General features: G+C 35.6%; 1 protein-coding gene across 1 annotated transcript in view; it reads left to right on the top strand.

Annotated features, from left to right (window-relative positions):
• LOC104163392 (probable G-protein coupled receptor 125) overlaps positions 1 to 25241 on the top strand; it is a 183532-nt gene that overhangs the window by 121264 nt on the left and 37027 nt on the right. The window contains exons 11-14 of the mRNA XM_009702393.1: positions 10867 to 11074; positions 12014 to 12222; positions 21512 to 21639; positions 22558 to 22681. Coding sequence (XP_009700695.1) covers positions 10867 to 11074; positions 12014 to 12222; positions 21512 to 21639; positions 22558 to 22681 — 669 coding nt within the window. The remainder of the gene's footprint in view (positions 1 to 10866; positions 11075 to 12013; positions 12223 to 21511; positions 21640 to 22557; positions 22682 to 25241) is intronic.

Raw genomic sequence — 25241 nt, 5'->3', positions numbered from 1 at the left:
GCTTATGTTACTAAATGAACTTTATATTTATCTAGCTTAACTAAGTGTGAATACCACATCAGTGAAATTACAAATCCTATCATCTAGTATGATTAAATAGTTGCAATATTCAGTCATTTTGAATTACTGTATTACCTAATGGTTGCATCACTGTGTACTCATGTTCAATAAATGGACATACACAAATTATCTCCGACTTCAGAAAAAACATAAAATCCATAATGGGATGTACTGCACTCTATTAAATTGTATATGAATTTTGTTTAGTGCAGAGTAGTTTTTCTTACGCGTATAAGCCAACTAGTATCCCTTCTCCTTTTAATCAAATTGCATTTCTCCAACTTTAGAAAAATCTTTGTTAACACTTTATGTCTGAGTAGTGAGAAATACTCTCTTTGTTCCCGTTCATAATAGTTTCTTATATATGATAATTACTAAGCTATGGACCGTGCAGAAAGTGAGACTGTTACGAGGCCTACATTAACACAATTCACCTAGTTCAAGAAGTAAATTAAAAGTGGCCATGGCAAAAAAGCTCATGTATGTCGGTATACTGAAGCTAGAATTCACATGATTCCTTCTAAACTGGTAATACTTACATATAATTGAATTCAGTGGTCAATGAGCTGTAAAAAGTATTTGTTTAGTTAGGTGTTCTGTATAATTATGATGCCCTTCCTAAGATCTGTGGTGATAGCTTTGCAATTATGTAGCTGAATGTTCCACCTAGACAGCTCACGAGATTATTTATTGTGATTTTGTATTTTAAAATTCTAACAATTTAGCATATGCCCATCCCATCCTCTGAGAGCATCTGCAACAATTAAAACCACAGTCTCATCAATGTAATAACAAAATCAAATATGCTTATCATCTTTCCAGAAAGATCTCACATATTTAATGCCTGAAGATGAACTGAGCTTCTAATAAAAAGGAAAAATACTCCTTCATCCCAGGCTGCTCAGAAGAAAATGTAGTATTTCTAGGAGCTAGTGCATCCCTGAAGGGGCCAGCGAACCAAACTCCTGATGGGGTGAGTCTTCCTGTAGAGCGTGCTGCTAGAAGCCATCCATTTTAAAAATGAAGCTGCAGTGAGTCTCTGTAGGTCCAGAGGAGAATAACGGAAAGTTACAGTGTGAATTTTGGGGTGTGTCCAAAATCCTTTAAGACTTCAAGGATCTTCCCCCAAAAAAGCCATTTTAAATTCCAGTTGAAAACTCATAAGCCTTAAGAACTCTTACATTCCCAGGAAGACCAATGTTATGCATTCTTTGGCATAACTTTCCACGTTGTGGCAAATCTATTGCAGAATCTGCTTGACTTGCAATAAGGAACCCTGAATTGAAGCCGTCATGTAGCACGATCTGAAAAATCTAAAAATATCCTTAAACCAAAAACTTAATATAAATTAAATATAAAACCTAATAATTAACATTCTAGCAAAATTGTGTTGTATTTCTTATGTATATTGATATAATACATTGATATAATGTTTTTCCCTCATTGATTTCTGTTGTGCTTTACAGTGTTTTTTCTGTTGTCAACATTTGGGCAAAAGATACTTAAAAGGTGAAAACTTGGGTAAAACTTGGAAATTTTAAAAAATGAGATTGCTGATGTGGAATTTTGAATACAGAAAAAGTATACTAACAAATTATCAGCAGTAAATCATTTACAAATGTGGTTCTTAATCCTTGTTCTTACATTATATCTACTGGGGCAACAATGTGTAAGGTTGTCTGCAGATTTGCTGTGTTTTCTGAGGCTTTTGCAGAATTACCTGTTTCAACTGATACTTGAGTTGCTTCAAAGGCTTTCTTTGAAGCCGCCACAATATTGGACTTAAGTATTAGGGCCCTGCCTGTAGATGCTGCCTGTGTGTAGCCTATCCAACAGTGTAAAGAAAGGATTTTTTTTATTATTATGATTTTATTTTTTTATTCAGAGCCACAAGGTTACCCACTAGTGCTAATTACTGATGCTACAACAAATGAAGGATATCTTCATTTTATATTCTATTTCAGGTACAGTAAATCTGGGATTCTTGTTTAGGAATGGTAGTGTAGTGATTAGGGTGATTCCATTTTATGTGATTCTATATTAGGAATATTCATCTGAAAGTCAGTAGTTAACGGTTATCTGTGACGGATATTGCTGTCTTGACCATCGTGCAGTACAGGAGACTGAGGTCTTGTAGCTTAAGTGCTAAAGATCTCTTCAATGTTAAGGGCAAACAGTAGGAAGATAAGTAATAGAAATATGCCTATGTCTTCATTTTTTACTGTTCCATATGAGATTTGTGTTTAATTGTTCTATTTTCAGACATTTCTTCTAAGATTTCTATAATAAGTGTCTACATTAAATAAGTGGCTCAGTTTTCAAGTCTGCTGTCTGCAGCTCTTACATATGTGCAGAATTTTTTCTTGTTTCTCAAAAAAATGATAGTATCATTTCCATGCTCAGTGTTCTTTTGTTGCAGATGTGAGTCACATGAATCTACTATGACTGCATAGTTTTCTAAACTCTTTTTTTTTTCCTTAGTGAGTTTTTTTATGAACTCTATTAACTGTATGCTGGGGATGCAAGTAGAAGTAGGAAGTTCAGGAATTCCTTTATTCAAGGAATTAATGAGTTCTCAAAAGGAATTTTAGACACTTCTTGTAAAACAGAGAAATAAACCAAACTTTTCTAACTGCATTGTATAATTCTATCAGAAAGTATTCAAATACTCTCTCAAGAGTATATAATTTTGTGTGTGTGTGTCCATAATCTTTGAAAACTATCCTGTTCTTTCTGCTATAAAGGCTAGGAAACATTTTCATACTTTTAAGTATGCACTTTTGCTCTTGAACGATGTCCCATTTGTCCTTGTGCTCATGATGGCTATTTGCTCACATGACTCTTCTTTGTCCCTAGATGCTATTCCTCTGGTACTTTTAAAGACAGCAGACACAGCCTCTTCTTTCATTTTGCTAGGCTAACAAAGCTTAACTCTTTTGCTATGCACTTGTGAAACAAATTATTCATTCTAATGGTGACCCTATTAACCACCTCTACACCCATTCTATTCTGGACTGATTTTTCCTGAGCCCAGTTGATCAAAATCATGTAGTATGTTTCTGATTAGGCCTTTAAAATCAGAGTATTTCCATGGAAATGTGTCATCTCGTATGTTCTGGACTGTTTTGTTGTTTTGTTTTTTAAATTGTTAAGTCATAGTGGCCCTGAGTCATCCTGTGATCAACCAGTGCATTGAGGTCCTTTTCCTTGTCTGTTGCTTTCCAAAGTGGCCTGTTTCATCAACTTATAACAGAAATTCTCATTATAAATCTGTAAAGAATACGATTTTGAACATCATCTTAGGTGACATTCCTCTTTGTTTCAACATCACCAAATAAAAATTGGAAGTCTCTAAATAGATTTTCATAGAAACTTTGGATATATTCACTCTAGCCTGTCTTCCCCTTTCAAAGTAAATTGTATTATCAATTTTAGCTCGTTCCTTATTCACCTGACACTATTTCTTACTAATTCTAAATGTCTCAACTCAGCTAACAGTTTTCTATATAGCATCCAATATTTTATTGAAGACCAAAGAAATTAGGTGAATTGTATTGCCTTGTCTAGAAAAACAGTTATCAAGAAGGACTTACCATGTGGGTCTGGCATTATTTACCTTTGGTAAACCTACCCTGTCTCCTTTTGTGTTATATTTTTCTTTGATTATTTTTTTTTTCTCTTTTCCCCCTCACAGTGTAAGATTAATGGATCAGTTGTTGCTTGTAGAATTCCACACATTTTCCTTTTCTTAGAAAAAAAAAGTATTACATTTTCTGACTGTATTTTCATGACTGCATTAATAATGAAGTCCTAAATGCTGACCTGTGGTTTGGAGAAATAATGCATAAATGCACAAGCAACTTCAATGCATCACACTGGAGCACAGAAACAACGACATAGCAGTCCGTGTAGAAGTGTCTAAAGGACACCACATTTTCATGCAGTTTACTAGTCAACTCTTTCAAACTCGTTAAAAGTGGCCAGAAGCAGCCCAAGAGGGCAGCAGCATCTGTGACTGATGTTGTGAACTGTGCAATAAAGTTGTTCATTCATGCATAAGTCTATACCATTATCTACATGCCAAACTTCGTTCACTCATTCACCTAAATGTAAATTGTTTTATAGAGCAATCATTGCTTTATGACCAACTTGGTAGACTCCTAAAAGAAAAAAAAAAAATGCAATTGTCCTTTGATTTCATGTGTCAGTTCTTTCAAAGATTTGTATGATAATATTCAGCTTTTATTGAATTTTACTTTGACATTTATGGTAATTTTTATATTCTTTTTCTTATTATTGATCCTAACATTGTCTCCATGTAAACATCAACATTGTCATTGAGGTTAAATAAAAAATGTATTACCTGATTCTTTCTATATGGCAGCTCTACTTCTTTCCTTATCCTTTTTTTTAATATAGATCTGAAGAACTTAACTGCTGTATGTAAAATGTTTTGGGCAATTGTCACTTTATCCATCTATTTCTGGAAACTTAAAATACTATTTTGTTTCACTGATCAGTGAGGTTTTTTTCCTTTTCATAGGCTTTCTGATTATACTCATTGTCCTTTTTGATCTGCTTATCCATTCTTGATCTTCTAAGCCCCATTAACTTTTGTCAATGAATTTCCTGAGTTTGCCAAGTTTTCAAATTTGAAATACAAAATCCTAGTGTGGATACTACTTTTATTGGAAAAGGGTTACTGACCATCAGGTTTTCCAAGATTATTTTATATTACCAGCTTTTCTAAAATTTCTAACATTTCTATAGCATGACTCTAGAAAATCTTTATTATTAATTAGTGAGAACTTTAAACACACATTAAGATGGTTTTGTACCTTTTCGTACAATTTGCCTGTATTTCTTGTTGATGCCACATTTTCACTATGCGTTAAACCAGCATTTATGCCTGGATACAGCAAAAATATCTTGGATGCTATACTTAGATTTCCAGATATTGAGATGGATGTGGACTGCGGCATTACTACACAATTACTTTATCACATAATAATCTGAACATGCTTAGCAATTTCATCTCAATAGCCAGGTGATTTTGTGTTGCATTTTTGGAAGTACCTTTTCATTTCTCTCTAGAAATCTATATAAATTTTGCTTTTCACTTGCTAGTCATCCCTGAACCTTTCCAGACCTGTGTTTAAACAGCAGTCTAAAAAGGGTAGTTAAACTGTGACAAATCAGGAGCAAGGTTATGTAGATAAGTTAACACAGCTAGGGATCTCCTACTTTCCTTGCTTGGTATCCTCCCATTTAGAAAAAAAAAATAAAAATAAACCAACCAATCCTGTCTCTTTTAGGATCTGTCAAATTGTTTGTTATTGAGTATATGTCTTGTATAACCATATTTCGTCAAAGTGGCATTGTTTCCATTCTCTTTACAGAACCTTCATTTGGCATTTTCCCAGATAGTCTAAACTTTTTGGGTTGTTTGTTGATACTTCTTATACCAGAAAAAGAGATCAGTACTTGTGTACAGTCTACCTAAAGCCTCACAGTGCTGGGCCAAGTGCCTGTCCTTAGCTTATGTATCATGCGCTGCGATAATTCCAAGGGACTGTTATTTAATATCTACTAGGAGAGACAGCCGAAAAAAACAATTTGATACTTCTTTATGTTAACCACCAAACCTTTAATGTAAACTCCAAACTGAAATTTTCAGTTGCTTCTAAGGAGCTGCTGTCTTGTTTGAGGGACTAAATAAAATCTATTGCATATGTATAAATAATTTACTTGCTTGATTTTATTATGATGACCACACTGTTAACTCAGTTCATATTTAGTAATATAGGCTATTACCCATAGAGCTTAGTTTCTACTTTCTGTTTACTGCTAAGGTAACTTTATATAGCTTGTGCCTATTTTGGCAACATCCTTGTATCGTTTATAATACAATATATGGTGTCTTGCATCTGAATCTATAAAACACCTCATCAGATTCTTTAAAATCTGGAAGTGGAGCTGCTTTTCCAGTTTTCTGCCAGTCGTTCAGGTCATTTCATTTAATTCTTTTTTTCTTTTCTTTTTTTTTTTTTCCCCCTCCAGTTTTCTTCTGACCTCTTGTTAAGGTGCTTTTTTTTTTAAAGGAAATTGCTGACTGGAAAAATATGCCTTATGACTGTTCTGGGGACTCGAAATTGGATGCTTTCCTATGAAATATATTTTGTCTCAAACAGAAATACTGTGCTTGAACTTGAAATCAATCTAGTATCAAAGCATATGCAAGGAAGAGCTACCAAAAATAATTTTATTTATGTCATTCCACAGTGGTTACCAAGTATCTTCCTTGAAAATGACTGTCTGATAATGGGTATGGTCTCTCGTTATTATGCAAAATTTTAGATAAGTAGAACAAGATCATGGAGAAAGGTCTCTTGAAAGAATCATGAAAGTAGAAGTGCCAACATATCACAAAGGCACTGAAGGCAAGAGGCTGTCTTTCCTAAACATGAGGAAAGTCTTTAAAACAAGGAGTTTTTAAAACTCCTTGTAAATTCTAGCATTGACTATAAGGAATGGACTGCTGGCCAGAGTAAAATTGCCTGAGGAAAGACTTCACTTTAAATTTTTCATTTTTCCCTGAAAAGATTTTTAATAAGGGTCACACATGCATGAGCTGCAAAAATGTCAAGATTCCATAGCTTTCAATATCCTGAGGACCATTTCCTGTTCAGAATGAGATTTTCCATTCAAATTTAAAACTTTGGGGATCCAGTTGGATTTATTTGTGCTGTTTCTGTTCCGCAGATATTTTGAAAAATTCCACACACAGGAAAAATAACTCTGAAATAGAAACAAAAAATTAAACTTCAAAAGTACTTACAAAATGGTACTTTCCAAATTACGATTCAGAGTGTTTGAAACAAACTTTCATTTGGCTTTTTGGAAAGTTTCCCAGGTACCGAGAAGTCTTAGGAGCCAGGAGTCCTCGGACCCCTCCCGGAAAATCCTCACAGCTGGTTTAGAGCTGATAAGCCCTCCTTCCCTGGCTGCAGGTCATACAGCAGATTTTCAAATATCTGGGTAGATGACATGGAAGATAACTGGGAAGTTTTGAAATTTGCATAATTTCTATCATATTTATGTGCAGATGGGTAGATGTCTGTGGTTAGCTTTCATTTTAAAACAGTGGCATTTTCCAGCAGAAAAACGTTCCTTAGAAAAATCTACAGTATGTTCAGGATTTCCTTTTTCTAATCATGCCAGTACAATCCAGTTAATAGGACTAAAAGTGAAATGGAGTAATAAAGGAATTATTGACATTCTGTTTTGAAAATGCTCACAGAATGTCGGAATCCTGACTAGTAAATTGCTGACACAGACACTAAGCTTTTCCAGGGAAAATATGAGATGCTGGTGCTGACCTGTGTCATTGCAAAGCTGCAGCTCCTATGTAGGACACTTGATGGTGGTTCTGTCTCTAGTGCTCTTTCTCCCCTCTTAGAGGTGGAGCAGCTTCCTGAGATGCTGCCACTAGCACACTTGGAAAAGTCGGTTCTTATGTGATGTGGTGATATGGTATCCAAATGAAATTTTTTAAAATGTGATGATTTATGTGGATTTTCAAACAGCTGAAGCACAGTCATTCACTCAAAATTTGATGTTACTGTTGTTGGTTTTAATAATAGTTTGTTCCCATATTTTGTTTCATCTCTGGACTCTGGAGCACCTTACAGAGCAAAAGAAATACCGTCATTTTTATTTCATCAAGTGAGAGGGAAACTGAGGCAAGAGTGACTTGTAATGAACTGACTTGTTCATTACCACACATAAGATTAGCAGAATCCAAAACTGAGCCTCCAGTCAGGCTCCATCCATCCTCTACCACAGTAACAGGGATTGCCTGAGAGCTCAGATCATCCCTCTCTTATGAATAATGAGTAATGCTATTGAAAAGAAGATTCTCACATATCTTATATGTAAAAATTGTGCACAAATATTTATTCATATTTTAAACAGCATTGTGAATGTGTGGGCACTCTCAATGTGTGCATTTTTCATTAATATCCTAGCACAGGAGCTTGTTGGCAGGCTTGTGGCTCTAGCAGACAGTTTGATGTTTAATTTTGCGGAATTTCTACATAAAGTATTTGAAGTGCAGCAAGTAGTCTGACTTTAAGTGTACATTTCTCCAGTCAAGGAACAGCCCTGTCCCTTTGCCCTTCGCTCCACCACACTGCCTGCACTCAAAAGAAATTGTTTGAAATAACAGGTATACATAGGGCAGTATTCACAATTAAATTGTATCCCAGGAAGTGACTGTAGACATTATTTAGCAAAGATTATTAAAGAGTTAATGTTATGGGTATTCATATTCTTGGTACATTTTGAAGAGACAAGTAGGGAAAAACACTCTCCTGAAGTCTAATAAGGAAACCTTTTTCTGTAATTCTGTCTTTTTGTCATGTAAGTAATTTGATGTTGCTGCATGTGTGAGATTTGCTCAGTCAGCCCGAGGAGTGTAACCAGTCCGCACTAAATCCATTTGTAGGCTGCATACAGCTTTGCTTCACTGTGTTTGACTTTGTCCCTGTGAGGAGAAGCTGAAACCTGTGGGTAAGACTTGGGACACCGTGATCGGGTTCCTTTCTTTTATGCTATGTAGTGAAGGGTCTCTGTGCGGGTAGAGGCAGGATGATAATGAGGAGGTGAGGGGTGGACGTCACCTTGGTCTTTCCCCAGCTGTGCAATCTGTCATCGGACCTGCATGCCAGCTCTTTATGCTTCAGATGTGTGCAGCCTCTTCTCTGCATTGCCCCAGTCTCACAGCCAAGCTCTGTCTATGCTATTACTTTTTCCCATCAGTATCAGTAAGTCCCAATGGAGAAGACATTAGAGAACCACAATGAATTAGACAATTTCCCCTCTTAGCAAAAGTGCTATAAACCTGTTTTCTCTGGCTTGTGTAGGACTGCTTTTGTCAAGTCATAGCACATTGTTGCTTATCCCAGTGCCTTTAGCTGTTGGTTTCATTATCATAAGCTTATTCAGATGCTTCTAGCTTTCTCTTTTTATGTATAATAAGTAATTAGTGTAATTTAATATGTCATTGTTGTTGCTTTTTCCAGCACAGGATAATAATAAAAATTTAATATAAATATAATTACACTGTAACTTCTCTTACACTTCTGTACATCTCCAGATAAGTCCTCAACAGTGATCTGGGGTTTGACAAATGACACGTCTAAAAATTTCTCTACACACTTATTAGTAACAATTTTATGGCCAAAATGGTATCATCAGAGCTTCAGCATATACAGATACTTTGGGATATCACAAAGTAAAATATGTCTTTTTCAGAAGCATAAGATAAAGCCAGTTATGACAGCTTTAGTGAATTACGCAGTGGAAACAACCTAAGGATGAGTGCTTGATGTTTAACTCAGTTAATTAGAATTAAAGCCTTCATAGTAATTTTAAAATCTAATGTAGAAATGTCCTGTTGCTATTTGCTCTAATTTTCCTGAGTATTTTTAATAAGTGACATCACCTAGATTGAATACATATTTTTAAAAAGGAAGTTTAGGTGTTTTTCTTGTTAAAATCACAAAACCTTTCTAAAATATACATGGTAATAAAGAGAAAGTTGTGGAGAAGCCTCTATCTGTTTGTTTAACCATCCCAGTGACATCACAGACTACTCATTCTTTTCTCCCATATTTATGTTGAGGTCACCAGATGCTTCTCATATTCATTTTGGCTCGCTGCTCTCTGTTGTACCTTTTGTCTCTCACATGTATGTTTCTCCCAGCACATGGAAACATTAATGCCATGTTTGGTTACATGATTGTGAGGGTTAGTGTTTTACTTGTCAAAGAGGTAGCGCACATGTGCTATGAGTAAACTGTGTGATAATGTATGTAAATTATGTGCACAGAAGCTATACTTTGCCCTTGGGGGAAATGCAAATTAGAACATTTTGTAGTTTGTTTGTTTTTAAATACATACATTTTTCACTTGAAGGCTCAGGACAGACTCCCTGTTTATTTTCCCATTGCTCATCATTTGTTTTTTCTTGTAAATATCTCAGTCTTTAATGATTAGTTTGCTACTTTGGCAGGAAAAAAAATGCTTGATGAGTGAAGTCCTGAGAGCATAATGTTTGGTGTATTTTATAGCTCTGCTGTAAGGGAATTATCTGCTTGTAAAAGGGTGTATAACACACTCACAACTCAAAGCCATTATAGTGATCTGACAGTCTTCATTCATTTTCTCCTACTGCCGTCTTGTTTTCTTCTTTTACATTAGTGCTTGTAATATTTTTTAATTCTGCATTACCAAAACACAGATTTAACTGATTTTCCTTATATGAAGCAAGAAAAACATATTCATAAAATGTGTTGTTTACTGCACTTGCAGTTCTCTGCTGATGTAATTTTTTGTATTAATAAAATTATTTTTGTACTCTTTAACTACCCTTTTGGAGAAATGTTTTAATGTAAGTTGTCTGATTCTGTTTTAAGTGAAGGAGAAAACCTGGTAGAGGTTGTCTCTTTAAATCAGATCTGCAGTGTTGATGGACCCTCTAGCAGGCACGGTAAGAACCATTCTCACCTCTGCAGCAGGGAGCTTGACCATATAGACTCTCACATTCAATCAAAACGTTTTCCCTTTTAATATGCACTGTACCAATGCTATTCCCATGGTTACAGCCCGTGCTTCTTTGGTTGCTTCCAGTCTGTTGGAAAAGGAAGGCAGCATACATTTCTTGTACAGGAGTTTAAAACATCATGAAAGCAACCCTGTTGTGATTTGCATTTTAAATGTTTCTTTTTTTTTCTCATTGTACAGAATGCTGTAGCAGTAGCTTCAGTTCATTTGCCACAGTCTGTCTTCTCTCAGTCTTCAGCCTGGCAATCTGTTGATAACTCCACTTGCAAGCTACAGTTTATTGTCTTTCGGAATGGAAAACTCTTTCCTAGCACAGGAAACTCATCCAATCTTGCAGATGATGGAAAACGTAGGACGGTTGCCACACCAGCTGTTTTTGCTAAAATAGGTGAGGAGTTGTTATGCATTATTTCCTTTAATCTAAAAGCTATGGTGTACTTGATTATGTAGAGAATAGAGGAGTAGAGCATACAGTGTGCTGAGAGGCTGGAAACAGTCTCTTTCTTTAGTACAAATGTTTGCAATTGTTCCTATCTGCATGATTTTATTCAAATTATCCTGCAAATAAAGAAATGCACTTGCTCTATGACTAGAATACAAATTTTGGACTACTGTTTTTTGACAGTGTTATTACAGATTCTTGTTTCTTAAAGCACGGTACTATAGGAAAGGACCTTGTTTTACTCTTTACAAAGAAAATTGCAGTGTTAACATCCTAGATACTGATAAAAATAAGGCTTTTTAAGTGGGAGTAGTGCCCTGTTGCATGTATCAATACTCACCAGTATACTCTCTGATACGATAGATGTAAAACAGGTGTTGTTAAAGGCTTTTGTCTAAATTTGATATATTGTATGTGCTAGTGAGTCACTATTTTGATTAATTATTCACCCAGGCAATTTTACTAATTTTATTTGATACTGAATAGTGCTCTCATTTCTATTAACATTTTTAAAATGTTTAAATGTGACTTTCAAAGTGCAGAATTGTCTCGACTGTTAATCATACCATGAAACTGAGCTGTTTCTGCAGTTACACGGGCAATAGTGTAACACTGGTCATAACTGAAGAATCTGAAACAAAAAAACAATCTGCTTTGTGAAGGATGATTAGATCATTTGGACACATTATGGGACTGAAATGTTCAGGTTTATTTATACTATTGCAAACTTTTCTGAATGTGAGCACTGCCTTTGATTTTGACCATTAAGAGTATATGTCTATTGCTTTTTTCCCCATAGTTTAGTGTGTCTGATCTCTTTACACAGCATTTGTCAATAAAGGGTTTTCCACTCCATCTCTCTGATTTAGTTTGTTGCTTTTGCAGATGGGTGCAGTTTTGGAAACCTCACCAGTCCTCTTACTATAGGGTTGAGGCACTTTGCACGGGGTATAGACCCCATCGCAGCCTTCTGGGATTTTGACCTTCTAGATGGACATGGAGGCTGGTGGGGAGAAGGGTGCCACATAATTAGTTCTGTGGGCAATATTACCACCATTCAGAGTACACACTTCAGTAACTTTGCAGTGCTAATGGTAAGTATATGACTTAGCAAATATTCCTATATTTCTCTCTCTTTCTCTTTTGCCATACATATATGTTCTTTTTATGTGCATCTGTATCATTCTTACTCGTAAGTGACCTGTTTTCTATAATGTTTAGTATAAGACAGTCTTAAAGTAAGTAAGTTATTTAACTGCTAGTAAGTGAATAAATCTGGTGGTCAGTTTTAATATCCAGAGACAGGCCTAGTCAGAAATGACATTAAATTCAGTCTTACAAATGAAAGTTCCATCAAGGAAGGATTAGTATGTAACGGTTATAAATTATAGGACAGGGTTTAAAAATGTATACTCCTCTGTGCTTTTACATCAGCACATCTCAGAGGCTGGTCTGCTTTTGTTCCTGCCCTGCACTGTGTTGATCATACTAATTAGTTGCAGGCATACCGCAATGTTGAATCATTTAATAAATGGAGAGGAATAACATCTTCTGCTCTTTTAAGTAAGGACAGTGCTGTCCTTGTTGATTCTGTAGGAATTTTAGTATGTATACCAATGCTGATAGCCTTCTTACAAAATTGCTGTTCATGAAGAAAAATATTTCTGTGCGGTGCTAACACATCAGCCTGCTTTGGTCTGTTCTCAGTCACACTTACAGTTCCCATTGCAGTTATTTAACTATCCTGCTTAACAGAAAGTTACCTTCATGAAAGCAAAAATATTATGCATGCAATAATAACCTGTTATTTAGGGAATAAAGGAAAGCAAACAAAAAATGAGAGGTTTCTCACATATATAGGTGAGAAAATGTTTGCACCATTAAAAATATTTATTATACAGTTGTAAAATGATTAGCCAGATGTATACTATTAATACCAGATTGATTCTGAATGCTGGTACACGATTGCACTGTAGATGCTGCTTGTGTACATTACAGAGATGTTTATAGTTGAGTAAATAATGCATTGTGTGTATGTGTAAGGGACAGCAAACATAGGCGACAGGAATTGCGAGGACGTGTGCAGAGAATACCAATCTGCTGCTGTCAGATGGAGCCCAGATGGCAGCCAATCATAGCACAAGGCTGTGGCACCCATGAGTTAAATGCAGATATTATCGTCCACTTCATAAGAACTGATTTCCCTCAGAGTTACTTGAACATTTTTTCACCCATTCCAGAATTGTTCAGAATTTAAGAGCTTTTCCTAAGATTTGACGACATCAAAAATACCTCATTTTCTGCAGCTTCTATGAGTTCCCGTTTTTCTCCCAGCCGCTTGTTTCCCTGAATGTGAAACATAATTTTGCTTTGAGGATGTTTTTCTAAATTCATTAAAGAAAGCACCTGTTGACTTTGCAGGTGCCACACCCAAAATGGCTTCCTCCTCCTTCAACTGCTTGAGTTTAGCCTGTTCTTCTTAAACTTTGAGTAGTTACTAAATGTTAACTGATTGCTTGCAAACAACCAATTCCATGGTTTCGTTTTGTTTGCAAAAATTGTATACTGACACAAGGGCTACAGTTAATTTTTGGTTTGTAAAACCAAATACTCGTTTATCTCTGATAAGATGTAGCAGATTGGTTTTTCTACAACCGTAAAGGCAATGGAAGCACCTTTTACTGCAGCTTTTGCATCTGGTATATAGTTCTGGTTTAGGTCTTGTGTTTGTTTTGTTATAGTAATTCAACTTTGCTTTTTTTCCTGTGTGTATCTTTCATTTTTATCTACGCAAGACAAGAAAATAGAATCTTAGACTCACCCTTGCTTTGCAATTGATACGGTAGCAATGTGCTTTGCTCCTTAGCTCATGTTTCTCAGTCACTTTTAAGAAAAAAAGGTGCCTGACCTTAAGACATTTTAATATATATATACACACACACACAAATATGTCTTCCAATAGCTGTCTCACTAAACAATGTTTGGAAAACTTTCATAGCTTCGTTATGTGCTATCACTTTCATTCAAGTGTTATTTCTTAATCAGTGGTTTGTGGCGTAAAGTCAGGAATTGTTTTATTTGATAGAAACTACTCTTTTCTGGGCAGTTCAATTCTCATACTAGAAATGAAAAATATTTCATTGTTCTGCTTAGCTATTAATTTTAATATGAACAATATAAAGTGCCTATGTACATCTTCTTAATTCACACCTGAGTGCCTAATATATTTTAAAATACTAACAAACGGACAGCAAATTAAAAATAGCGAGCATATGGTATGTAGCCAATGAAATTAGCTACAATATCATGATACATGTTATTAATAATTCTCCAATCTATTAAACCATAAAAAATCATAATTGATTATTATGTTTTGGGATAACAGCAGAAAACTGAAGTAGCATCTGTAAATTGAAGAACAGCAATAAAGCTTTACATTACCATCAGAATGATGTATATCCTGCTGTGGAACAAGATGAAATAGAAGCCTCAGTTAATCCAAATGTCCATTTTATAGCTAGTACAGCACATATTCTAATTTGTCATCTTTTAAAATAGTAAGACAAAGTCCCCTGAACTGCTTTATAAAAGTTGTTTCTGCCTATGCACCACAAAAGGGTTAAAATAAAGGTTTTATAGAGTCCTTTTTTAGGAAGGCAGCAATCAAGGATTTATCAACTACGATTGATAATTAATAAGCATGAGCATACTTCAAGTGAGAGGATTCATGTAGAGCCATTTGATTTCTCTCTGTGACAGTTGTTCAAGTGATGTCAATGAAAGAGAGAATACAGTTTGGAGGTTGGGTTGAAAAGGAGATACAAGCTCTTCCCCTTACATACTCACACTTTCACTCTGCTCTGGGTTGGGCCGGTGGATGGATGTAAAATAGTAGTGTCAGGCATAATACAGCATTATCTTTTTCTGATCAGCTTTTGAATGGTATGTCCTAGAGGTGAAAGTAAAATACTGTGAACTAAACTCCTGAGTCATATTCCTGCCTTTCCCTTCATATACTGCATGTTTAGACCCATCTCCTGTTTTGCCTTTTCTTCTGTTACCTGTACGAGGAAGAGGCACAGTCACACGCTAGTTTCTTTTGGAGCTGACCAAAGCGCTCTGGGGTCTTGAACTACGAACCTCTGCAATATGTTTTTCTGTTTTACAGTAAAACTATGAACTTACATATTCTGAAGCTTTGGTATATCTAATTATAAGTATTTTTTCTATAAATATTATGTATTTGTGCTCTTTTGTGAACTGAGCTGTATACCTATCTTTTAATTTTTCAGGACAATGTTTGTGCATGTTATGATCAATCTAGTGCCCTGTAGCCACAGTATATCTGAGTAAAAACTCTTCAGCAGCAACATTGAATTTCAAAATTTGCTAAATATGTTTTGGTATATGTTGTCCTTTATTCTTCTTTTCATTTTTCTTAGAACAGATTGGCATTTCAATAGTGATGGATCTTACTGTAATTGTATACAGCATTTCATTTGTCAATAGTCATTTCCTCAAATCTGCCAAATAAACACTAGTAAAATTCTTAGATTTGTATGCTACTTCTCAATTAACATAAAATGGATTAATAAATATTGTTAGCATTTTTAATTGTAATCCTGAAGATAAGTTAAATGAACATAAAATCGTAAACTCCTTTCCTATTTTGTCACAATGTATCTCATTATTCCAAACAACATAGGTTGGGTTTTTGTTGGATTTTTTTTTTCCTTTGTGAGTAAGGAATCATTATTTGCAAAAGTAGCATACATTCAGTGGATGGCTATTTGAGATAATTAGGACTGAGGAGAATGAGCTGACAAAAACAGAGCAAATTTGAAACTATTCTGGAAGCAAACCTTGGAAAACTGTGAATGAGAAATTGAGGAGAGGTAAGACACTAGGAACACATCATGCTAAGTGTTACAGCGTTTTTCTACAAGCGTTCCCTGAATCTTTTACGTCTTTCCAAATTAGTAGGATCATAGTACCACAAAAGCTATGTTTTCGATATTTTCAGTGTGACTGGAGACAAATGCAGAATTTCTTAGGCCTATTCATGAAGTTCATTTCTGAAAACAGTCTTCTAAACTTCCATGTTTCAGGTCTTCTCCAAATTCAACAGCCTGTCTAAGCCTTTTGAGAAATTAATTCATGAGTCAAGAAAGTGTTACAGAGATGTCATTTAGAAGGTTGACATAATTACAGTATTTGACGTTTTCCCCGTGGAGAACACAGGGTTTTCTCATAACAGGCTGTGGAAACATGGTTCAGTACTTTGAAGAATCAGACTGCTTATAAAGAGAGGTTTAAGAATGAACTTTTCAATATTTTTTGTGTTTAAATACCTACTTTTACACATACAGAACCGATCTTATCAGAGTTTAAGGACCAAAGACTATGAAAGTGATCCAGAAAGTTTACCTGCTCTCTGCAAAATTAACATTGTAATGGAAACGGCAAAATCCCTTGGAATTAGATTCCTTCACATGTGCGTAGATGCTTCCCAGTGTGAAAAGCTAGATTTCTAAGCTCTGCTGTCATTCAGAGGCTTGGCAAGGAGGCACAAACTCTTCAGCGAAGTCCTCAGCTGGTATGTACTGCTTACCTAACAGAGAATGCTTAGCCCATATGGACAGTATTGAGTCCAGCTTCCCAGAAAAGGTTGCTTTTTTCAGAATATTCCTCAATGTGCCAATCTTTTGCATAAAGCCTTGGAATGAGAGTAGCCATAAGAGTAAGATCTGGCTTTTATTCCTTTCTCCTTGGATTGCATCTACTTTTTATTAAATTACACTTAATAACGTGTATTATTTGCTCGGTAAAATGCACAAATGGGGGACAAAATTCCAGGCTTGTCTCCTTCAAAATGCACTGACTTTATAACAAATCAAGCCTCTGGCTCAAGCTCGCTCTTTCTACTTGCTCTTGCTTTCTACTGGCTTAATGGATCTTGCATTCTTCGTGGTGCAGCTTCAGTCAGAGGGTAAAGTGATCCAGACTGTAAAGGAGCTCAGTAAAATGGCCCAACTCTTGGGATACAGCAGATGTAAGTTAAAGATCTAGAACATAGGTCATGAGCCATCTTATTGTCTTGGTGGCTTCTACTGGGCTTCTTCCAGTTCATCAATGTCTGTCTTGTACTGAAGTGCCCCAAACTGGACACAGTGGTAGAGATTTGGTCTCACAAGTGCTGAATAGAAGGGAATAATCACTCAGCCTGCTGCCTGCACTCTTGCTAATGTGGCTGACCTTATGTGCCAACACAAGGGCTCACCACTGCCTTGCTTTCAATTTATTGTCCACTGGGAGCCTCTGATCCTTTTCTGCAAAGCTTTTTTCCAGTCAGTTGTACTTTAGCCTGTACTGCTGTCGGGGTTACTCTGTCCCAGAGGCAAGAAATTTTTTATTTCTCTTCATTGAACTTCATGAGGTTCCTGTAAACCCATTCCTCCAGCCTGTTGAGATCCTGCCAAATAGCAGTCCTTCCCTCCAGCACATTAACTGCTCCGCTCAATGTGTATTCCAGTGTTTTTGGCTCTCCATAGAGACTGAACTCTATGGATAATTTCTATATTCTGGTTCTCCTAAACATCCTAATATTTGGCACCTAATTTTTACGTTTTATTTTGTTCAAGTAGGAGGAATCTAAATACAAATAGGAAACTCAATCTTACCATAACTAATTGTTCAAATGCACTTGTGTTTCTAAGTCTCTGTGGTGCTTGGGTATCACTTCCTTGAGGAACACAATTTCAGGTGTCCTGCTTTAAACACAGAAACCAGTTAGACTACACTTTCTAACATCATACTATTACAAGCAATATATTAAAAATAAATGTTTCATTTGCCAGTATAAGTGGATGGATTACAAAATTTTACAGCACAAACTAGATTGGTTTTAGCAGCTGTGATTTTGTGAAAGTACCAGATATTTACTATTAGTTCACGGTATCTTCCCCTCAGCTTTCTCAGCATCTGCTATTAGATGTCTCAGGGCTGCCTTTGGTTTGTAGTTTGTCTATACCTCTTTATACTTTCATATTAAGTTTTAACTGATCAGTATAGATGTGTCTGTTTCAGTTGATTTTTGGAATGAAGTCTCAACTAAAAGTGAAAGACTCCCATTTGCACTATGATGTTTTTATAGTTCTGATTGTTGCATGAAATAGCTGATAAAAAAATCTTTTCTGTCACTAATTTCCATCACTAATTTCTATTGTGCCTTATATACTATGGTGGCATTTACAGCTGAAAGAAGCTGCTTTCACACCTTCTTATAAGAGTCAATGAATGACAAATTCTCATTAGACAACATTTTACTGGCCTTGTAGTTGTAGACAGCAGTTTGTAATGGTCAAAGTCTTGTGTGTATTCATTTTGCTGTAGATAATTCCTGCCATTTTTCAATATTATCATCATTTGAATCTCATACAGGAAATAAAATCAAACCCACCTTTTTAAAACGTAACATACAATTATGCTGCTTTGTGTACGACATTAAAAAAATAACTTTGTTTTCTGCATGCTGTCTTTCCAAGAGGATTACTGAGGGGAGGTTGACAGATCAAAAAGCTTTAATTATCATCAAAAAGCAGACAAGATAAATTTATTATATATCTGTAATGAAATCAGTTTTCAATATACAAAACTCTTAAAAAGGATATTCTACATTGGCAATAATGCATTATGATACTCAAGAGTTTTACCACTTATTTACAGTACAAGATTAGAGAAGAGATAATAATAAAAAATTAGTATTTTAAAATGGAATTAGCTTTAAGATACTGATTGTTCTTGATTTTTCTGCAAGCAAAATGGCTGTATTCCTGTAGGACATATGGCATTTGCTTTTATACTGATGTTCAAACATAGTGATTGGTTGATCCTTGCATTTACACTATTAAAAGCTAGTTCTTTAGTACAATGAATGATGCTACCTCAAGTAAAATCACTTTAATTTGTTGCTACATAAATGTGTAGCTTCACTGTGTTTCCCTTTTCAGAACTTTGTTAACTTTTCACAGCATTTTTTTTTTCAGAAATATCCAAGATAATTATTTTGTTAAATAACTGCACTGTTACTACTATATTAGTTACAGTAACAGTTTTCTTAATGCACAGAAATGAAGCAAGTGTGTACATAAAATTATGGAAAAGGACATTACTGGTATACCAAACTATGATTATATCAGTCAGAGCTAGAAGTCAGTGTTTTATCATTTTCAGCAGAGTATTTCTACTTATATTGTCCAGTATTTACATTACTACTCTAGTAATATGAGCCAAAATTGTACTTAACATTTCTGGTTAATAATAGTCTACCTCAAGAAATTCATTCTGTAAAAGAATTAATGGGGAGATGATGCAAATAAAAACATGGGAGAAAAGATGGTAAAAAAAATTGGTGTTTTAGTGGAGATTCTGTGGCAGTTCTGAGCCAATAGACTTCTAAAGAATTATTTGAAATTTGTGAATTCAGTATTTCCTGAATGTATATTCATGTACACTTAAAAAAAACAAAATCAAGAGAAAGCCTCGAGCATACGTCTGTCACATTACAAAGCTACCACATCAAAAGACAAAGTCCTTTTCCTCTTCTATTCTGCTTGTGGTTGAGGGAAGAGTAGCAAGAGATGTTAGGAGACAGCATAAGAGTACCTCTGTGACAAGTGACTCCACCTCTGACTTTGAGTCTCAGTGAACTGGGCAGGAATTGTGTGTGGGACAAGTGGTGACTGAGCAAATTTAACTGAGGTACACACACAAGCTGAGGAAGTACTTGAGGAGAAATGGGATGTGATGACATATATTTGCCATCTTGTTCATATGTTATTTGTTCATTTTGATGGTATTTTTAATATATGGTGTAAGCTGCTCTGTTTTAGAACTGACATTAATACGCATCTGGGGAAACTGGTACAATCAGTCTTAGGAACTTTAAAGCTAGTATGAAGAAAAATAATTACTACTAGGGCATCTGTTACTTGTAAGGACCTTTCTGGAAGGTAAATGGAACAGTACCTTTCCCCCTGATTTAATAATTGCATATACTCATGAACATTAGCTGCTTGTACATGGACAAGTTCGTATACATAAATAATGGTGCTGGAAATCAGCTCTCTGAATGCAAATGCGATTTAAAAAAATGTATTAGCATTACAGTCCTAGTCTCCAAAGGGGAGATTTCACCTCAGGAAAATAACGTATTGAATCTTCTTCCAGGTGAACAAAAAACAGACAAACAAGAAAAAAGTCTTTTAAATGTATGCTAGTATTTTCAGTGTTAGAGTTTGCTGTATTGTCATATTCAGTACTTTTTCAGATTTTAGGTGTTTCTGTGCAGGGATGTATATTCATTTTTGTGTGCACAGTCAGTGCCACTGTACATGGAAACTGGCACGTAGATGACACTTTGTTTGCACTCAGGTGATAGTTTATGTGTCTAATTTATAGTCCTTGTCTGCAGAAATGTAGTACCACAAACAGATGTGGCTTAATGGATTACAGTGAACATCTAATGTTTGGTTTAATTCAGATTACTCAGACATACTGTTTTCTGTAATGGGCTTTTTGCTTTCCATCCATCACACCTGCAGATTTAGCTCTCCTATTATTTCTTAGTTGTGAGATCCAGTAATTTAGAACGGGAATCTGATATGGTTAATTTTACAAAGATGAATGAGACTTTGATATGGTTAATTTTACAAAGATTAATAGTTTTCATTATGTTTTTCATGAAGAATTGTATCAGTAGGCACAAGCAGGTCCAAAAGGAATGCATGGATCTTTACTCTGCTGTTAATATACCTGTCAAGTTGCTGTTGAATTGATACGAGTAGTAGAGTATTTGTAACTAAGTGTAAAGGTCACTAGGTCAGAGCAGGTATATCAACAGGGAATTATATTTGAATAGAGGAGTGAGTCAGTCGATATTTTGGATGTATTCTCACGGCTTTTGTTTCTTTGAGTGATTCTTCTGCAGCCATGTATATGCTATTTAGAGACCTTTATGGTAGTTTGGTATTTTGTACTTAATATGCTGGCAAAATACACACAAAAAGTTCATGTTATCAGAAGGAACAGATATTGCTAATGCCTGGGAAATGTAATATTCTGTGTATTTTTTCAGACCTTTGTTTTAATTATGATGTGTCTGCTTGTACAAAAAGGTTGATTTTTGTCTTGCAAAGTGTATGCAGATGAGGAAAGAGCAGTCTGATGTTATTGTAAATTCATGAATTGTATCTACATAAAAAGTTCGTCATGTTATTTTCCTGCTCTTGAAAGGGAACAGCTAGAAATGACAGGACATATTGAAATGAAGTCTCAGAGTTTCACACATGCCTAACAATGTTAAATCATTTTGCTTTTCCATAGGATTTTAAGACAGTGCTGTCTTTCCCCCAGTACCCAGGGGAGTTTCTGCACCCTGTGGTATATGCATGTACTGCAGTGATGTTGTTGTGCCTGTTTGCTTCCATTATCACCTACATTGTCCATCACAGGTAAGAATTCAATTTTAAGCACTTGTGTTATGGTCAGCATTATGCTGAGGTACTTCAATTTTTCTAACCCTCACTGAAAAGATAAATTAAAATTATCTGAATTACCATTGGATAGTAATATCAGCAATGTGATTTACACCAGATAAATAAGTAAATAAAAAAGGTTATGTCAACCTTTCTCAAGCTGTATCTTTCCTGAGATGTATGTCTAAATGATCTATACACTGTTTCTAAGATTTCTAACTTGACAATTCAATATAAAACCACAAGCACTATCAAACTGCTTTCTCGCAAATTCCAGTCGTGCAGCACTTTGGACAGCTACACTGGCGGTATCGGCTTCTAAGACCGAGTTTGGTTGAAAGACCATTGGATAAGAGAAACTTTCTTTGACTTTAATTCTTAGTTTTAGAAAACTTGTGTTTTCCTTTATATGAAAGATTTAGATAAATGCCATTTTAACTACATAATTCTGTTACAAGACCATTAGCAATTTAAAAGAGTAGGAATCTATTGTACTGTAGAAGCTGCTAAATATTAATTAAGTGAACTTAATGCAATGACTTCTGATCTTCAGCTTCCATTTAATCCTTTAGAGATGTCTTGTTAAAGTTCTGCATATCTGAAGCTATGCAGTAAGCTTTTTCCTTTTAGTACTCTACTTTAAATGCTTGATTTCAGGCAGGAAACTTTTAAGGCAGTAGAGCCTTGTCAGTAGACTCTTTACATTTTTTACGATTGATTTTGTCTTTTTACCATTGATTTCAATGCTGTATAAATCAGACTCTGTCCTATAGGTAGATTGCCAAGTAGGTATTGAAGAATCAGAGAATTTAATTCTATCAAGCATTTTTTCCAAATCGTAATTGTCATAATAGATACGTTGTTTTTTAATTTTAAAATGTGATTTTTCAACAGCACAATCCGAATAAGTAGAAAAGGATGGCACATGCTTCTCAACTTTTGTTTTCATACTGCTCTTACGTTTGCTGTTTTTGCTGGGGGAATCAATCGCATTAAATATCCAATTATATGTCAAGCTGTAAGTATCTGCCGTAGTAATTCTTACTAATAGAATGAAAACCTGAGACTGTATTTTTTAACATAATATTGATGATAGTTCTATTTCTTTTCATATATTGTTCCTGCATCTTAAGTTCTTCAGAATAAGTCATCATTATAGGCATGTCTTTTAAATGCCAGCACTGAGAATGTTCAGTGTTTGGTTGTCACCTGAGTTTCTGTGAGAGGGTGACCAATGCATTAACTTCTCTGCAGCTCGGATTTCCTCATTTTAAAAAAATCCCTGAAAGTCATAATATTTCTCTGTTCTACAGAATAGTTGAAAACTATGATTCCCAAATATTTCTGTCCTTTCTGATCTTTGGATTGAATGTGTGCAACTAAAGTGTAATAGATATACCATTTGCCTGAGAGTGGCCCTGGCTTCATTGGGTGATCCCTAAATACTTCGGCAGCTTAATGTTCATAGTATGATTATGTCTTTTACTCACAACTCACGCTAAGGAGACAAAGCAGACCAGTACACTTGCAATTTATGGACCCCTGTTTGCACTGCTGGACTATTTCACATCTCTTGCCTCATCCTTTCCGGGGATATAGTCCTATGAGATGCACAGAAAGGGCATGGCTTCAGCTGCTCTGAATATAGAGGCTGAGTCTGTACAGTACATAAAGAAGTCATTTCAGTCATCTTCTCTAGTGCCTGATGAGGGTTTGTGGCAATTTGTTTGTCTTAAACATTTATTCCTCTCAGATTTTGTAGAAGTGCTCCAGATCTCATGAATGTTGTTGGTATTTACCTGTAGTAAAGCACTTTATTAAGCCAACATTCTCTGAGATATTTTGCCTGTCACTAATCTGGTTCTTCTGATTGGCTTGAAGGGGTGTAAACAGCAAGAGTCACCAGCCAACAGCAGATTACTGCAAAACTTGCATTAACTAGTGTTAAGGGTTATCACTCTAATTTTCCGTGAGATGCTTTAGAAGCCTTTTGTGTATACTTGTGTGTGACCATCAATAAACAGCACATATAGATCTGTAAGCACCTGTAACGTTCCATGTGCGAAGTCTACCTATGTGTGTTACATGATATTCAGTTGTCCACTAGACTATTCTGAGATAAATATCTCACAATATCTAGTGTATTGTGTCATAATTAATTTGTGAGTTGTAGCAAATCGAAATATCACTTACCATTGTCTTTATCTGCAGTTTGCAAGTGAAGGTAGCAGATTAGTTTATAGGGCAGCCATGGCCATGTAATTACACAATCACAAATGACCATCTGTTGTTACAATCACTGTCTGGTTATTTACTTTGCAAATTGCATGGTAACAATGCAGTATTAACAGTGATAATGAAAAATTGATTGAGATAAATGAGTTATTAATAATCTGTTATGAGTAATACATAAACTACAGGGTTATCTTCATAAAATGCATTATCAGTGACAGCTGTTTCTTCTTATGGTATAGGGCCAGATCCTAAGCTGCTGAGAAACATGCACACTTAGAGAAGCTGAATGGATCCATTCACATATGCTTCTCATCAGTTTCCTAAAGTTACTTATTTACCTGACACCATGCTGCATCAAAAGACAATATCATCAGCAGTTAAAATATAGGAAGGATACAGGACACACACAACACACACAATCCTCCGGTTCCTGGTAGAAATTGTCTGATGTAATTGGGTAGGGCTAATGGATGCAAAGTCCAAACAATCTCAGACAAGACTCCTACAGCTGGTACAGAGGCTGAACCAAATGTTCATTCCCAAAACATGGTGCCCCACCATAGACTCTTTCTTGCCTTCTGACAGCAATGTTTTTCAAAATTCTGTGAGTCCCAGTGCCTGTCTCCTCCTGTGATAACCCTGAGAGGATTATTCTGTGAATTAATATTCAGGGTGCCAAAGCTAGGAGGTAGGAAGCTCGGATCTACTAATGGTTTCCGAAGAAGCTCACAAATTTGAACATTTCCCATAGCTTGCGTAAGCAGTGATGGGATGGGCAGCACTCCTTTTCTCCTGCTTATGGAATATAGTGATTCTTTAAATCACTCAGCTGTTTTGGGCTTGTGGGTCCCTCAAGTTTCTGTCTCCTTTTTTTTCTACCACCCCCCGCCCCCAGTTCTGGAAAAAACCTGATATTACGGTTTAAAAATGTATTTGTGAAAATATTGTTGCTTCAAGCAGCACTAAAATATTAGTTATATTCCATATGTAACACCACCAGTGTTGCTATAGTACAGGTATCTTTCCATCTGCTACAATTCAAAATACAGCTTTACCCTGTAGCAATGTAATTTGCACTTTTTGTTTCCTGAGTGCATAGGGGAAGATTCCAAGTGCAAGCATTTTCTGTCCTAATCACCAAAATGTGGTGTCAAAGCCAGTGAACCTCCACCTTTCTTATTGTAATTATCCCTCAACTTTCACACAAATTTCACTGCAATGTCATTACCCAAGTGAAATAATAGACTGTGTCAATTTTTATTCTTAATAATTAACCAAAAAGGGTGGTTCTAAAATAACTTCATTTGGATCACCTTCTCCCTCTAAATGAGGTATCCCAGGCT

Source organism: Cariama cristata, unplaced genomic scaffold (genome assembly GCF_000690535.1).
Source record: "Cariama cristata isolate BGI_N322 unplaced genomic scaffold, ASM69053v1 scaffold4546, whole genome shotgun sequence".
NCBI classification, from domain to species: Eukaryota; Metazoa; Chordata; class Aves; order Cariamiformes; family Cariamidae; genus Cariama; species Cariama cristata.
This window is presented reverse-complemented; position numbering and strand designations above follow the sequence as displayed.